The sequence below is a fragment of the Canis lupus genome, chromosome 30 (genome assembly GCF_011100685.1).
Source record: "Canis lupus familiaris isolate Mischka breed German Shepherd chromosome 30, alternate assembly UU_Cfam_GSD_1.0, whole genome shotgun sequence".
In the NCBI taxonomy this organism is placed as follows: domain Eukaryota; kingdom Metazoa; phylum Chordata; class Mammalia; order Carnivora; family Canidae; genus Canis; species Canis lupus.
The window spans coordinates 10,536,190-10,553,949 of NC_049251.1; the positions used below are offsets into that span (position 1 = coordinate 10,536,190).

Below are 17,760 nucleotides of genomic sequence, written 5' to 3' on the forward strand. Positions count from 1 at the left end.
TAACTAGGTAACCTTACAGTAATTTCCATCCTCCTTCCCAGCTCATTATAATTGAAGCAGCTTTCACAAATTCTGCATATATAAACACTTGAACTTGGCTTCATCTTAACTCCATTCTTAACACCTAACTTAATGTGAGACTACAAAACAAAATCTTTAAGATTCCTTTGTTTCCCCTTTTCCCAGTATATGCATTTTTGAGATTAATAAGTCTTATCTCTTAAGGTAGCCATGTAGCTACTCTATAACTCTTATTTTTTTTTAGATTTATTTATTTATTCATGAGAGACAGAGAGGCAGAGACATAGGCAGAGGGAGAAGCAGGCTCCATGCAGGGACTCGATCCTGCATGTGGGACTCGATCTCTGAACCCCAGGATCACGCCCTGAATGTAAGGCACTCAACCACTGAGCCACCCAGATGTCCCTACTTTATAACTTTTAAATGCGGCTTGGAGTTTCAATTAGAATCCCCAAAGACCTATATTGTCTTTATTCATCCATTGATCCATTTATTCCTTTGTCCTGCTACAACATTTTCTTGAATGCCTGTTCCATATACACCAGTCACTGTTCTAGGAGAGTTACTGGGTGTTTGACTGAAGTAGTTGAATAAAACATAGCAGACCCTGCCCTTAAAGAGCTTATTGTTTAGTGGAAAATGTAGAAAAGTCAAGTGACATTATAGTGTACTAAGTGCTCTGGAAAGAGCAAATAGGAGTGTTCTCAGAACTTGGACTTAGAGTAGCTAGAGAAGCTTTTCAGTAGACTGTACACCTAAATTGCAAAAAGTTTGGGAGGAGGAGTCAAGAAATGTTCCAGGCAGAGGGAAGTATGTGTATAAAGTACAGAGACCATGTAAGACCTGGCTTATTTGAGGAACCAGTAGTAATTAAATTGAAATGGTTAAGTAAAAGCTGAAATACAAAGTGCAAAGACAAGGGCACATGGGTGGCTCAGTTGGCTAAGCATCTACTTTTGGCTCGGGTCATGATCTTGGGGTCCTGAGATTGAGCCCCACATCAAGCTCCCTGCTCAGTGGGAAGCCTGCTTCTCCCTCTCCTGCTCCACTTGCTTGTACTCTCCCTGTCAGACAAATAAATAAAATCTTTTAAAACAAAAAACCAAAAACAAAGTGCGAGGACCTTGGAGGGGATGAGGGAAGTGGCAATCACAGAAACTATTGAGGTAAAATCATGAAAGCCCTTGAATGGGAAGGAATTTGGACTTGAATCTCAAAAGAGCTGAGAGCCAGTGAAGATTTTTTGGCAAGAAGTTAACATAATCAGACTTTATGATAGATGACTCTGGATAGTGTGTGGGGAGATTGTTTTTTAAAAAAATAAAATAAAAACTAGCAGCAGATAGGTCAGTTAGAATGTTGGGGACACAGGTGAAAAATAATAATGGCTTAAATCTAGGGTGGTAACAATAAATATGCAGAGGAATAGAGTGGCTTGAGAGAGATTTATGATGTGAAATAGGTAGGCCTTAGTGATTGGATATGAGTCCAGAGGGAAGAGTCAAGAATGATACCCAAGTTTCTGCCTTCAGCAGCGAGGTGGGTAGAGATAATATGGAATGTGTGTGGCAGGTATTGGGAGAAAGAGGATGGATCTGATTTTGGACATGTTGAGGGGCTTCTGGGTGGCTCAGTTGGTTAAGCAACCAATTCTTGATATCACCTGAGGTCTTGATCTGAGGACTGTGAGTTCAAGCCCCATATTGGGCTCCATGCTGAGTGTGGAGCCTCCTTTTTTTTTTTTTTTTTTTGTAACTTAATTTTGGACCTGTTGAGTTTGAGATACTTGCAGGAAATGTCCAGTGGGCTGAGCCTGGAGCTCATGAGAACAGTCTAGCTTGAAGATAAAGATTAAGGGGTCATCGGCATATAGCAGTTTTTAACCTGGGGCCCATGGGTGGCTTCAGGAGGTTCTATGAAATGTATGTTTGTTTATTTGTCTGGAAGGTCCATAGCTTTTATATAATGGCAATGATGTAAAAAGATTAAAAACACCTGTTACAATAATCAATTCAGTGACAGAAGATTGTGATTGTTTAAGAAGAGTGAGGAGAGCTAGAGGAAAAGAGGATCTGGGTAGCCCTTGAAGACCACCAGCACTAGAACACGTAACAAAAAGGATAAATAGCAGAGCTCAAAGTCAGGATTGTGGAGCTCAGAGTTCCTGGTTGCAGCTGGAAGATAAGGGTCAAATCCAAAGCAAGTCAGAGGAATGGGAGGGGTCTGAGTGATTGGGTGGTAGGCATCTGCGGCTTCATGGGCCAGATCAGTGGTTCTTAAACTTCTGTGTGTGTCAGAATTAGCTGGAGAGCTTGTTAAAACAGGGATGAGTGGCTGGGCCTCATCTCCCAGGTTATCTTAGATCTGAGGCAGGGCTTGAAAATTTGCATTTCTAACAAGCTTCCAAGTGAGGCTAATGATGCTGGTCCACAAGCCACATTTTGAGAACCACTTGGCTAAAGGACTTGGGCTAGGGTACTAATGAAGAGCTGGGCAGAGCCAGCATATATGACGAGATAATAAAGTCACAGACATACAGACCTGGAAAAAATAAAGACTAATTATTCCATGATACAGGTAAGGAAACCGATTTCCTGCACCACACAAATTCTTACATAATAAAGGCAGAGTGAGGACTAAAATCCAAATGTTAAAAAAAAAAAAAAAACCAAACACTGTTATTTCTTCCATGTTGTCCTGTTGTCTGAAAATAGAGATATGTTCATCTCTCTAACACTGGTTATTTGGCATTGTGCAACTTTAAAGTCCCTGCTTTGGGGCGCCTGGGTGGCTCTGTCGGTTAAGCGTCTGACTGGCTCAGGTCATGATCTCAGGGTCCTGGGATCAGTCTACCTCTCCCTCTCCTTCTGCCTCTTCCCCAACTTGTGCGCTCTCTCAAATCTTTAAAAATAAAATCTTTAAAAAATAAAGTCCCTGCTTCTAGGGACGACTCCTGGGTAGCCCAGTTGGTTAAGCATCCAACTCCTCATTTCGGCTCAGGTCGTGATCTCAGGATCCTGGGACTGAGCCCCACATGGGGCTCTGTGCTCAGCACAGTCTCCTTGAGATTCTGTCAACCTCTGTTCCTCCCCTACTCGCTTGCACTTTTTTTCCCTCCCTAATAAATAAATTTTAAAAATTAAAGTCTGTACCTCCTAGAAAATGTAAATCATGAGTTGGGAGAGTTAATTATGTTTTCTTACTCTCCCCTTCTTACTTCATACATTATATCTGATACGGGTTATTTCCTGGAGCAGCGCTTGATAGAGGAAGAGAACATGCTGGCGCCGTCTCTGAAACAGTTTTCCTTACGAGTGGAGATTTTGCCATCCTACATTCCAGTGAGGGTTGCTGAAAAAATCCTGTTTGTTGGAGAATCTGTCCAGATGTTTGAGAATCAAAATGTAAACCTGACTAGGAAAGGTAAGAACCTCCTTGCCCAATGTACCTTTCTTCAAAGGTCCTTTTTAATATTGCGTGGCCCCAGCCTAAGCTGGGACCAAGGGAGTGTCTGGTAAGATTTACCCACTGAGATTGCAGCACGACCATGACATGCTTATATAAGAAGCAGGTGAAAGAGCCACACCATGGGGTCTAGAAATCCTTGCCTGTCCTGCTATTCTCTTTCTTTGATAGTGCCTTCCTGTTTTGCAGGATCCATTTTGAAGAACCAGGAGGACACTTTTGCTGCAGAGCTGCATCGGCTCAAACAGCAGCCGCTCTTTAGCCTGGTGGATTTCGAGCAGGTGGTGGATCGGATCCGCAGTACTGTGGCCGAGGTTTGTGTGTCAGGGTAGGCTTTCTACTTCCCAGAAATTGAGTACTTCCATTGCTTTTTTTTTTATTTTTATTTTTTTTTTAAGATTTTTATTTAACAGAGCACAAGCAGGGGAAGCAGCAGAGGGAGAGGGAGAAGCGGGCTCCCTGCTGAGCAGAGTCCAATGTGGGGCTCAATCCCAGGACCCTGACATCATGACCTGAGCCAGAGGCAGAAGCTCACCTGACTGAGCTACCCAGGTGCCCCGAGGTTTTATTTTTTAATACACTGTTAGATTTGGTTAGACAGTACAATATTTGGGATTTTTGCATCTATATTTACTAGTGAAATTAGATGATTCCTGTTTTATTCCCATGTGGTTGCAGAATAAAGACTGTATTAAACCTCGTATAATGAGGTAGCTATCTATTACTCTTCTTTCTTCTGGAACAATGAATATAGGATAAGAGTTGTTATTGGAAGTTTGATTAAACCTGAAAAATTATCTAAGCTAGGTAGTTGTTCAAGAAGGGGCAATCTTGGGCAGCCCCAGTGGCGCAGCGGTTTAGCGCCGCCCGCAGCCCAGGGCGTGATCCTGGAGACCCTGGATCGAGTCCCACATCAGGCTCTCTGTATGACGCCTGCTTCTCCCTCTGCCTGTGTCTCTGCCTCTCTCTCTCTCTCTGTCTCTATGAATAAAAAAAAAAAAAAAAAAAAGAAGAAGGGGCAATCTTTGGAGTGCCTGGGTGGCTCGGTCAGTGAAGCATCTGACTCTTGATTTCAGTTCATGATCCCAGGGTCTGAGGATCAAGCCCCATGTGGTGGAGTCAGCTTGAGAATTCCTCTCCTCCTCCCTCTGCCCCTCCACCTGCTGATCGTCCCCACCCCCCATAAATAAATGTTTAAAAAAGGGAGGGGGGAATCTTTACCATTTCAGTGTATTTAAACATACATTAATCTGTTCAAGACCATTATTTCTTGTACCAATTTTGTTATTTTCTACTTTTCTAGGAAGGCCCGTTTCATCTAGATTTAATTTTTTATAAAATCTGTCAGTAGCTATTTGTTTTTTGTTTGTTTTTGTTTTTTTTTAGTAGCTATTTGTTTTACTTTGTATTTTATTTTAATCTTTTACTGTTGAATCTTACTAATCTTTTCGAAGAACCAGCCTGTGTTTTTGTTACCTTCTTTTTCCTCTGTCTCCATTGATATCTGCCTTTATTATTTTTTCTTCCTTCTTGTTTCTTTGAGTTTTCTGTTACTCTTTGCTAGTTTTCTGGGTTGAAAACTTTTCTATTTGTAACCCTTGCCTCCTAGGAAATGTATATAAAACTTTCCATATTAAAAAAAAAAAAAACTTTCCATATTGCTTTGATCCTGTCCCACAAGTTTTTGGCCTGGAGTGTATATACTATCATCTTATTCTTAATTTTTTATTTTCTTTCTAATATTCTTTTTAATCCCAGGAATTGATTAAGCTTTTATTTTTATTGCAGTATAGTTGGAAAACACAGTATGTAGAGGAGTCCTTTAGAGTTGATTGAGTTTTCCTTTACGGATAAACCTAGGGCCCATTTTTTTGCTTTTAGTTCTGCCTGTGCTCAGAGAGTATATATTCTGTGTGAGTCTAGAGTTCGAACCATGTTCTTTTTTTTTTTTTTTTTTAAGACTTTATTTATGTGTTCATGAAAGACAGAGGAAGGCAGAGACAGAGGGAGAAGCAGGTTCCATGCAGGGAGCCTAATGTGGGACTTGATCCCGGAATTGTGGGATCACAACCTCAGCTGAAGACAGACGCTCAACCGCTAAGCCACCCAGGCATCCCTCGAGCCATGTTCTAATGTTTCATTTCCAGGCTGTATGTTAGGCATGTACATATTCATAATAAATATATATTTATTGTATTTCCTTTTATGTATATATAACAATCTTTATCACTTAGGCCATATATTTATTTATATATATTAAATATATATATTTATTACTTAAATTCTATTTTATTAGTTAAGATCATTACCCAGCTCTTTCAGGTCTTTATTTACCTCAAATCATCTTCCATTTATTTTCAGTGCTTTTTACCTCCCTGCCCCCAAGCAGCCACTGATCTGCTTTCTGTCACTAGAGATTAGTTTGCATTTTCTCTAATTTATATAAATGGAGTCAAACAATGTGTACTCTTTTGGGGGAGGAGGTGGGTCAGGTGGCTTTTCCTCACGATTATTTTGAGATTAATCCCTGTTGCGTGTATCAATAGTTTATTCCTCTTTAAAGCTTGCACAGAACATTCCTATCACCATCGTTAATGTCATTATTATAAACATTTCTCTAAATGCACTGCTGAATGGTAAACACATCCCTGCACTTAAGCACTCATTTCATAGCAATTACGTACCACTTTTATAATTACTATTATTACAAGTGTTTATAAACAAACACTTCTCTAAGTACATCATAGAAGAGCTAGCACATCCATTCCCTGAAATAACATTCTTCTCAAAGTATCCTGAACATACAATTTTTTTCAACTTTATTTTATTGAGGATTTTTATTGATCTTTTGAGGATCTTTATTACATGTGTTTTTATTATTTCTTTTTCATTGTTAATACATGTGCTTTTATTTTTTTAATGCATTTGAAAAAGCAAAACAAAACAAAATGTATTTGATATAGGACATTGTGTAAATTTGAGGAATTTGTGTAAATGTGGCTCCTTTGGTTTGGTGTCTGCCTTGGGGCTCAGATCATGATCCTGGGGTCCTGGGATCTAGCACCATGTCAGGCTCCCTGCTTGGTGGGGAGCCTACTTCTTCCTCTCCTTCTGCCTGCTGCTCCCTTTGCTTATGCTCTTTCTCTTTCTGTCAACTGAATAAATTTTTTTTTAAGATTTAATTTATTTATTCATGAGAGAGACAGAGGTAGAGACATAGGCAGACGGAGAAGCAGGCTCCCTGCAGGGAGCCTGATATGGGGACTTGATCCCAGGACCTCAGGATCATGACCTGAGCCAAAGGCAGATGCTCAAACCTGAGCTACCCAGGTGCCCCTGAATAAATAAAATCTTAAAAAAAAACTGTAAATATAAGGTATACAGCATGTTGATTTGATATATTTGTATATTATTGTTGCCATTGTAAGGATATTTAGCACCTCTGTTACATCACATAACTATGATTTCTTTTTTGTAGTGGGAATAATTAAAATCTAGTCTCTTGGCTAGATTGATTCTTCCCAAACTCTTGGCAAGTTTGATTATAGTACAACAGTGTTGTCTATATTCACTGTACCATGCCTTAGATCTCCAGGACTTACTTACCTACTCATTGCAAGTTGGTACCCTTAAACAGCGTCTCTCCTATCCTCCCCTACCCCACAACCCCTGGTAACCATCATTTTACTCTCTGTTTTTATGAGTATGGCTTTTTTGGATTCCACATATGAGTGATATCATGCAGTATTTCTTTCTATGTTTCACTTAGTATAATATGCTCAAGGTCCATCTGTGTTGTCAACAGTGGCAGAATTTCTTTCTTCTTCATAACTGAAATACAAGTATTTCATTATTTATCACATCTTTATTCCTCCATTATGGACACTTAATTTCCCTATCTTGGCTATTGTGAATAATGCTGCAGTACATGTATCTGTCTCATAATCCTGTTTCATTTCCTTTGTGTATATACCCAGAAGTAGAATTCTGGATCATATAGTAGTTCATTTTTTAATTTTTCAGTAATCTCCATAGTGTTTTCCATAGTGGCTGAACCAATTTATATTCCCACCAACAGTGCACGAGGTTCCCTTTGCTCCACATCCTCACCAACAACTTGTTACCTCTTCTTGATGATAACCATTCTAATAGGTGTGAAGTGGTGTATCATTGTGGTTTTGATTCACATTTCCCTGATGGCTAATGATGTTAAGAATCATTCTGTGAACTGTTGGCCATTTGTATGTTTTCTTTGGAAAAATACCTGTTTTGTTCCTCTGCCCATTTTTTAATTGGACTGTTTGTGTTTTCTCATTGTTGTTGAGTTGTAGGACTTCTTTATATCAGCTATAATCCCTTATCAGATACATGGTTTGCACATATTTTTTTCCTTTTCTGGAGCTTGACTTTTCATTTTGTTGATTATTTCTTTTGCTGTGCAGAAGCTTTCAAGTTTGATGTAATCCCACTTGTTTATGTTTTTGTTTGTGCTTTTAGTGTCCTATCCAAAAAATCTTTACCAAGACCAGTATTGAGGGGTTCTTCCTTACATTTTCTTTTAGGAGTTTTATGGTATCAGGTTTTATGTTTAAGTCTTTGATGTGTGGTGTAAGATAGGGGTCCAGTTTCCTTTTCCTGCATGTTTTTAACCAGTTTACCCAGAACCTTTTTTTTTTTTAAGATTTTATTATTCATGAAAGACACAGAAAGAGAAGTAGAGGCAGAGGGAAAAGCAGGCTTCATCCAGGAAGCCCGATGTGGGACTCAATCCCGTGACCCTGGGATCAGGCCCTGAGTCAAAGGCAGACACACTCAACTGCTGAGCCACTCAGGCATCCCACCCAGCACCATTTGTAAGATATGCTTTCCTTTTGGGTGTTCTTGGCTCCCTTGTTGAATATTGGTTGACTGTATATGTGGGGGTTTAATTCTAAGCTTTCTATTCTGTTTCATTCAGCTTTAGATTTCGTTTTATGTTGGTACCATGCTGTTTTAATTACTATAACTTTGTAGTTTGAAATCAGGAAGTTTGATGCCTCTTGTTTTGGTTTTGGTTTTTTGGTTTTTTTTCAGGATTGCTTTGCCTCATTGGGATTTCTTGTAGTCCTATAGAGATTTTAAGATTTTTAAAATTTCTGTGAAGAATGCCTCTGGAATTTTGACAAGGATTGCATTGAATCTGTAAATGGCTTTGGGCAGTATGGACATTTTAGTAATATTTCTTTATCAATGATTATGGGATATCTTTCCATTTGTGCCATCTTAAGTCTCTTTCAACAAAGTCTTCTGGGTTTTTATTGTACATACCTTTCATTTTCATCATTAAATTTATTACAAGGTATCTCAGCATAATTGACATTAAACCATGTTGGCATATATTAATAGTTTATTCCTTTTTATTGTTGAGTAGTATCCAATTGTTCATACCAGTGTGTTTTCCTTTCATCTGTTGATAGACATTTGGGTTGTTCCCTCATTGTGGTTTTAATTATGTTCCCCTAACGACTAATGATTTTGAATATTTTTCATATGCTTATTTGCGATCCATGTATCTTCTTTGGTGAAGTGTCAGCTAAAATCTTTTGTCCTTTCTTTATTGGTTTTGTTTTCTTACTATTGCAGGTTTTTTTTTTTTTTTTTTTTTTTTTTTTTTTTTATTTACTTATGATAGTCACAGAGAGAGAGAGAGAGGCAGAGACACAGGCAGAGGGAGAAGCAGGCTCCATGCACCGGGAGCCTGATATGGGATTCGATCCCGGGTCTCCAGGATCGCGCCCTGGGCCAAAGGCAGGCGCCAAACCGCTGCGCCACCCAGGGATCCCCTATTGCAGGTTTTGAGAGTTCTTTATGTATTCTGGATATAAGTCCTTATCAGATATGTGACTTAACATTTTCTCCCAGTTTATGACTTGTCTTTTCATTATCTGCACAGTGTCTTTCAAAGAGCAGAAGATGTTAATATTGAAGAGTACATTTTATCAATTGTTCTTTTATGGGTCATGCTGTCAGTGTTCTAAGAAACCTTTAATTAACCCAAAGTCACAAAGATTTTCTTCTGTTTTCTTTTGCAAAATTTATAGTATTCAGTTTTACGTGTATGTTTATGATCAATTTGAATTAATTTTTTATATAGTGCATGGTATAAATCTAGTTTTAATTTTTTGCTTGTAGATATCCAACTGTTTCAACAACTTGGTTCTTTTTTAGGATTTTTTTTTTTTGTATACTTTTTCAACTATTTTTTAAAGAATTCTATTCTAGTATAGTTAACATACAGTGTAACATTAGTGTCAGGTATATGATATAGTGATTCAACACTTCCGTACGTCATCCTGTGGTCTTCAGGGCAAGTGCCCTCCTTAATCCCCATCACCATTTCACAGTACACCCATCCCCCCACCTCCCTCCCCTCTGCTGACCATCAGTTCTCTATAGTTAAGAGTCCAGGGATCCCTGGGTGGCGCAGCGGTTTGGTGCCTGCCTTTGGCTCAGGGCGTGATCCTGGAGACCCGGGATCGAATCCCACGTCGGGCTCCCGGTGCATGGAGCCTGCTTCTCCCTCTGCCTGTGTCTCTGCCTCTCTCTCTCTCTCTGTGACTATCATAAATAAATAAAAATTAAAAAAAAAAAAGAGTCCATTTCTTGGTTTGTCTTTCTATATCTCATTTTTGCCTTTGGTTTCTTAAATTTTTTTTTTTTTAAACTTTATCCTTTCATTCCTGGCATTAACTCAACTTGGTCATGGCATATATTCTGTTTTCAGTATATTGCTGGATTTGTACAAACCCATTCTTTATAGAAGTTTTCATTGGAATCTAATTTTGTCCCTGTTTTGTTCTTTTTATAGCATCTCTGGAAGCTGATGGTGGAAGAGTCAGATTTACTGGGTCAGCTGAAGGTAATAGTTTAACTGTCTTTTAATTCTTAAAATGATGCTGATAGGCAGTGACTTCTCAAGGCTCTCCTGAGAGCACTGGTTGCTTGCGTTCAGACTACCAGGGTGGCCTCACATGTCCTCATCCGAGAGGGCAAACTCTTTCTAATATTACAAATGTACTATAGTACAAAGGTTTGGGTATTTACTTTCTTCTAGCATAATAGACTTGTGTTGCCATTGAATAATTGACACCAAAGACCCATCAGTTGTCCTGCCTTGAGGAGTTACAAAGTATGCCCCTGTGAAGTATGCCAAAAGCCTATATCCTTTTGTAGGTTGGGCTCAAATTGATGAGATTAGAAACTTCGTGTGTAATCACTATAGTGAGGAGCTCCTGGCCCTGCTGGATTACTGAATTGTAAATTGAAATTCTTTCCGCAGATCATTAAAGACTTTTACCTTCTGGGACGTGGAGAACTGTTTCAGGCCTTCATTGACACAGCTCAACACATGTTAAAAACACCACCCACTGCAGTAACTGAACATGGTAATTGTCCTGTGGACCTGAGAATTACCCATTGACTAAAGTTGTAGGGTGTTTCTTGACTGCTGCTGAACCATTCAGTCTGACCCACGTAAGAGCAGCCTGGTGAATTACAGAGCAGTCTTTCCACATATGGAAGGCCCTTCAGGTGGGCTGCACTTGAGGTCATTTGGAGTAGCCTCTTGACCTTTCCTGGAAGAGTGGGTACAAACCAGGTAATTTTATCAGATGATAGTTACACATTCCCTATGGGACATATCGCAATTGCCACTTGTATTAGAATTCTTTAGGTTGTGAATGATGAAAACCTATCTAAGAAAAGGGGAATTTATTTGCTATTTTATCTGTAACTCCAGTGGGATAGGAGTATAGTTGGGCCTTAGAACAACCAAAACTGGGGACTTGCATACTGCTAGAATTCTTGTACCATATCTGGTCTCTGCCTCTTCCATGCTTTTTGGTGGCCTTCCAGTCCCATTTGGAAACATGGCTAGCAACAGTTTCCAGAAATTACCTCACAGTGTCTACAGGAGGAACCAAATCCAGTCTCTCTGGTAGCAAATTAAAAGATTCCAGGAAAGGGTTTTGATTAGCCCCGTCCAAATCATACCCCTGCATCAAAGATGTCAGACGTTAAGATATGCTTACTTCAGAAAGGTTCACTCTTAACTAATGGGAATGATAACCATTCCCATTCAAACTACATGAGGAGAGCCGGGAAAGGATCAGAATTTTTAAAAAATAGAAAAGAAAATGGGAAACTGACAGGGTTACCTTTTTTCTGACTCTATAAAGCATTGGATGGCCACTGTACTCACATAAGACTTTTTTTTATTGCAGATATCAGAAAACCCAATTCAGTCTCACACAAAGGGGGGAAAAAATGTATTGATTCTCCTACCTGAAAAGGTCAGAGTATAAAGGCTGTAGGCCGAGTCTGATCCAGTGGCTCACGTGATGCCCTCAGGACTTGGTGTCATTCCATCTTTGCCCTCTACCTTTTTTTCTCTTGGACAGGCCTGCTCCATAGGGTAGCAGGATGGCCTCCAACTAAGCTCACATCCAATAGACTAAATCTCTGTTTATCTCAGAAACACAGAAACAAAAAAAAAAAAGCTCCACTCTGAATAGAGCCTCTGGGTTGGCCTGACTTGAGGCATGTTTATATCCCTAAATAAAATAGGGTAACAAAGTAGAGTATTACATTCTATTTGAGTATGCCTGGGTCACCTGCCTACCCCTACCCCACTGAATGAATCACATGGATAAGGTGGGAGGGGTGATTCTCTAAGGAAAATTGGGTGGTGTTTTCAGCAAGAAAAGGAGGAACACATGCTAGGCAGGCAAAAGCAACCATGTCCATGGCATCCTGGTGTCAGTGACGGGCAGGCTGGAACAGAAGTGGAAAGCCAGCCTCATCTGGGTCTGTTACAAAGCCTGGCATTCTTGTCAGCCCATGTGCTCTGCCTTGCAGATGTGAATGTGGCCTTCCAACAGTCCGCACACAAGGTATTGCTGGACGATGACAACCTTCTCCCTCTATTGCACTTGACAATCGAGTATCACGGAAAAGAACATAAAGGTTTGCCATTCTTTCTTGCATCTTTCTGCTCCTATGGGTTCATCCTCTGTTCTCCCATCTCTCCTTCCATCCACCTCCACGGAAACCATGTCATTCTGGACCTTAGAAGCACCTTGTCATGTGACTTGTTTTATACAGGAGTAAAGGGAAGTCCAGAGAGGCTAAATGGGATGCCCAGGCTGTGGTTTTGGTTTTGTTTTTGTCCCGCTGCCGGAATGATCGCTATTTATTTCCAGCCACCAGACTTTAAGGCTAAAGAATCCAAAAGACCCTCTAAGAGAATTTCCCACAGTCTCTCCTTGCCTTCTTCTGCAAGTCCCCTTTCTGTCACCTTTATGCTTCTGACACTGCAGGCTCAAGTAAGCATTCATCTCATGAATGTTGTCGAAGCTCTGGTTCTAGATTCAGCAGTCTTTTTTTTCTTAACAGATGCTGCTCAGGCAAGAGAAGGGCCTTCTCGGGAAACTTCTCCCCGGGAAGCCCCTGCATCTGGTTGGGCAGCCCTAGGTCTCTCCTACAAAGTGCAGTGGCCACTACACATTCTCTTCACCCCTGCTGTTCTGGAAAAGTGAGTATTTCTGAATTTCTCATAGGTAAATTTGGACTTCCAAGGGTAGAAATGATCAGGAATACAATCGGCAGGAGCAAGGTAACCGCGCAGCTGGTAGTTGTACACAGTCTGTAAATCAGAGGCTGAAAACTCCAATGCCTTTGTGGAACGGACGGAAAACATTAGCAAGTGAAGCTGCGGATGTGAGGCTGTGGGGTTGCTGGTGCTGAGATGAATGGGAGGGTCAAACCCTCAAATCATCAGTATGGTGGCAGTAGTGTTTAAGATTTTATTTTTTAAGAAATCTCTATACCCAGCATAGGGCCTGAACTTACAAACCTGAGATCAAGAGTCTCAGGCCCCACAACTGAGCCAGCCAGGTGCCCCTGTTGTTGTTGTTTTTTTTTTTTTTTTTAAGTTGCAAAGTAAGTAGTTTACAGGCTGCCAATCTGTGACCTCCGGAAGCTGCAGTCTTGGGCACCACATGGAGAATCTGGCCTTTGTTTAGTTCCATCAGACTAGCTGTTTCCTCCCTAACTTTTGTAATTTTTTGTGGGTCTACTTGGGAAGACTATCCTCCTAAGTGTTTGCTGTGGACTTGAGCCACAGCAGAGAAGATCACTTCCTTCCTCCCAGGGAGACGCAGTGAGGACAGCTAAGCTGGGGATAGAATACAGGAGCTGGACCAAGGTGGTGAGAGACTCTTGGATCAGCTTTGTTCTTGATCCTGAGAGCCTGCCAGATGCTGCTGCTCAGCTTCATGTGGACCTCACATCCCCAACCCAAGGACCAAGAGCTCTAGGGAAGGGGAGGCAGGAGAAGCAGGCCTGGCTATGGTGGCCTGTGAAATCCGTCCCCACACCATTTAAGAATTTCTCAGATCCTGTCACACAGGTCAAGGCACTGGCCCTCGTGCTGGTTGGAGGATGGCAGCTGTTATGCTTGGACTAGAGGAAGAGGATGAAAAGGGAAATATGTGAACAAAAGGGCCTCTCATCTCTGCTCCTGTTCAGTCCTCTCTACCTTTTGGGGTAGAGAAGCTTAGGGCATGAGAGCCTAGGTATGAACTGGCAAAAACAAGGCTGGTTGAGGGAGATTTCTCTGGCAGGTTCAGAGCCCACAGCCCACCTAAGCAAGCTGTATAGACCTTGTCTTAACCCAGTGTCCCAGTGTCCCACAAGCAAACAGTCCACTTACATCCTCACTTGATACACTCTGAACACCCTTGAAGAAATCAATCTCAGATGTAGTTTTAAAAACTAATTTTTATTATGAGAATTTCCAAATATAAACAAAAGTGTGGACTATAATGATCCCCCACAGGTACATTATCCAGCTTCAGTAACTATCAACATTCTGCTTGTCTTATCTCTTCTTTTTTTCGCTAGAACCTTGTAAAGCACATCCCAGACAGGTCATTTGCCTCCATCGCTATGCGATTCAGAAAAGGCATGTTTTTAATGTAATTACAATGCAGTTATCACATCCAATAAAATTAACAATACGTCCTTATCTGGTACAGATTGAAATTTTCCCAGTTATCCAAAAATGTCTTTTTATGTTTCGGTTTGTTCAAATCAGAATCCAAACAAGGTGTACTTTTTTACTATGTTGTTCCATTAGAAATAGGTAATTTTAAAACCAAATCAGATTGGTGTCTGTAAGCCTGCCTACGAACAAGTAAACAGATCCAGTTCCACTAGGAATCAGCTGTTCTTCCCATGTGTGTTCTTGGTATGGGGCTCGGCATTTGGCAAGCAGCCCCTGAGCTTGCCTTGAGGCAGCAGTTAAGGGGCCTCCACTGCGTTCTCTTTTTTGGAACAGAGCATCACATTAACCAAAATCCTTGCTTCCTAACACATTCTGATTATTGGTCCATGCAAGACCCTCCTTCCTATTTACACATATGCCGCAAAACCATTTTCTAGCACAAAAACTGGAACACCGACAATAATGTCTGCCTCTGTGGTCTTCCCACTCTCACTCCCTTGGCTCCCTCAGCCCAAAGTAACCATTCTCCCACACTGTTTTCTGTTCATTTTGTTTTATTTTGTTAAGATTTTATTTATTCCTGAGAGACGGGGGGGGGGGGGGGGGGGGGGGGGGGGGGTGGGCAGAGACATAGGCAGAGGGAGAAGCAGGCTTCTTGTGGGGAGCCCGATGTGGGACTCGATCCCGAGTCCTGGGATCATGACCTGAGTCAAAGGCAGGTGCTCAAATCCTGAGCCACCCAGGTGCGGTTTTTTTTTTGTCCTTTTAATATTTAGTTTTATATCTATATGTATATTCCCTCAAAATATGTTTTTCTTCTACCCAGTTGTTTCAAGCATTATAAAACAAAGCATATCAGGCTGTATGTAACCTGAGTGTTCCTTTTAATCAGAATCCCATTGCCTGGAGCCGCCTTAAGTTGAACGGATGAAGTGCAGTCGTTTTAGCGGCCATGTAATGACCCACCATATTGATAAGCCACAGCAAATTCATCCATAGCTCTAGCCATTCTCATTTCCTTCCTACATTTTGGGGCACGGGCGGCAGGCACAGAGTCCTGGGGTCTGTCTTGCAGGTGAGGTGGGAAGTGAAGTTTTATTCTTGAATAGCCTGCCGTTTGTGTCCCAGGTACAATGTTGTTTTCAAGTACTTACTGAGCGTGCGCCGGGTGCAGGCCGAGCTGCAGCACTGCTGGGCCCTACAGATGCAGCGCAAGCACCTCAAGTCCAACCAGACTGACGCAGTCAAGTGGCGCCTGAGAAATCACATGGCATTCTTGGTGGATAATCTTCAGTACTATCTCCAGGTCTGGGTCAGGGGATGAATGGGAGGAAGGGGTAGGGAAAAAAAGTCTGGGACATGAGCAGGATTTACCAAAGAGGAACTGCAGTCCTGCATTGGACGAGATGTTGGGGGTTGAGAAAATGCAGGTTAGATCGTTGGGAGGGGTTTCTTGGCGGCATTTTAAAGGAAAGTGGGAATAAATGAAGGAGAATGAGCTTAGGGTTCTTGTCAGCAATGCTGATTCGATCCTTAGTTTTAGTTGGCTAGGCCGTCTGGAATCTGTAGGACTTAACCAGGTTAGTCAGTGGAGGCGATATGGCGTGAAGTGGGGGATCTGCCAGAACTTTGGGGTTATGAGGCATTAGGCAGAGAACTTGCTACAAGGCAAGGTAATATGGCCTCTGCGCGGCTTTAAAGTGGCTCCAAGAATTTCTTTCATACTGTATTTCATCTTAATGTCCTTGAGTGCTTAGAATATGCCAGGTACTGAAAGCATCTGTTCACTGCCCATCAGGTAGATGTGCTGGAGTCTCAGTTCTCACAGCTGCTGCATCAGATCAATTCTACCCGTGACTTTGAAAGCATCCGATTGGCTCATGACCACTTCCTTAGCAATCTGCTGGCTCAGTCCTTTATCCTGTTGAAACCTGTAAGTAGGGCTCTGGGCTTCCTCAGACTGCTTCCACCCTGACTGTTCCCTTAGGTCCCGAGTTGCCAGGATACGGAACTATCATTCAACAGTTGTTCAATCTCCATTTTTAAACCTTTCTGACAACTTAAAGCAAAACTATAAGGGACTGTTAAAAGGGAACTTAAATGTCTTTGAGTTTCTGAAATACTATATCCTCAGGATGTGGTGCGCAGCTATAGAAGAAAGAATATGTGCTTAGCCCTCAAAGGGAAGAATTTAAAGAATTTTAAATAAAACTTTTCTGACACCACAGAAGGGCTAATGAAAAGCACATAGTGCTTACTTTCTTAGAAATCTTTTGGATCAGGATTGACCAGTTGAGAGTTGTTTTCACAGACAAGTGAATAGTGTCTCCCTTTGTGTACATATGTACCTCTCCTTTAGGGTAGTTACTCTCAGCCTTGCCTACACATGGGAATCACCTAGAAGCTTCAAAAAATCTGGGGCCCCGAGCACTTATATTAGAATCTCCGGAGTGAAACCCAGGCACCTGTGTTTTTTTAAAGCTCACAAATACATGAAAATTCTCAAATAAAAAGTGGGAAGGTTGAAATGACCCCTCACAGTTACGTAGATTCCGCTTCATCCCTGATGTCAGCCAGCTGTCATCCCTCAGTCCTGCCACAGCACAAACACTAGACTTCTCTTGTTCGTATTCGGAGCTATTTTTGCTGCACTCAGTAAGGGAGAGCAGGTTACACAGATGCCACTCCAAGGGCTGTTTGTGTGAATGGACAACACCAAAAGCCGCTGTGACAGGCCAACTACCCTCGTGTGGCATGAGTACACCCTTGGGAAAAGCAGAAGATCAGAGCAGGTGGTGACCATTAAATATTTATTGAGTGCTTACTTTATGCAAGGCACTGGGGATACAAAGAGGTATAAGTCATGGCTCTGCCCTTAAGGAGCTCACAATCTAGTTGGAGAAACAGAACATACATACATACACAGACTAGTAACAACACAGGTGGCCTGAACAGATGCCAAGAGAACAGTACAGATAATAGAGAAGCAGGGGGGTCACTAGAGGCTACAGGGGGGAAGGGAGTGCCCCACCAAGAGAACTTGAACTGGCATTAAGGAGAGTAACTCTGAGCAAAGCTCAGGGCTGGAGCACATGTGGGTCCAAGAGACGATGCCTAATTTGATGTGGCTAGAATGGAAGTTTTGTGCAGGGGTTACTAGCAGAATAGTAGCATCTTTGCCAGAAAGCGAAGAGTTGGTGTTACACGTGTTGTATTTCGAGGAGCCCACA

The 17,760-nt window shown here is 41.5% G+C and overlaps 1 protein-coding gene across 2 annotated transcripts in view; it reads left to right on the top strand.

Moving 5' to 3' along the window:
* TUBGCP4 (tubulin gamma complex associated protein 4) overlaps window positions 1-17,760 on the top strand; it is a 35,999-nt gene that overhangs the window by 15,953 nt on the left and 2,286 nt on the right. For both annotated transcript variants that reach the window (XM_038580241.1, XM_038580240.1), the window contains exons 8-15: window positions 3,279-3,444; window positions 3,676-3,800; window positions 10,334-10,384; window positions 10,805-10,910; window positions 12,382-12,489; window positions 12,919-13,057; window positions 15,659-15,836; window positions 16,329-16,463. In XM_038580241.1, coding sequence (XP_038436169.1) covers window positions 3,279-3,444; window positions 3,676-3,800; window positions 10,334-10,384; window positions 10,805-10,910; window positions 12,382-12,489; window positions 12,919-13,057; window positions 15,659-15,836; window positions 16,329-16,463 — 1,008 coding nt within the window. The remainder of the gene's footprint in view (window positions 1-3,278; window positions 3,445-3,675; window positions 3,801-10,333; window positions 10,385-10,804; window positions 10,911-12,381; window positions 12,490-12,918; window positions 13,058-15,658; window positions 15,837-16,328; window positions 16,464-17,760) is intronic.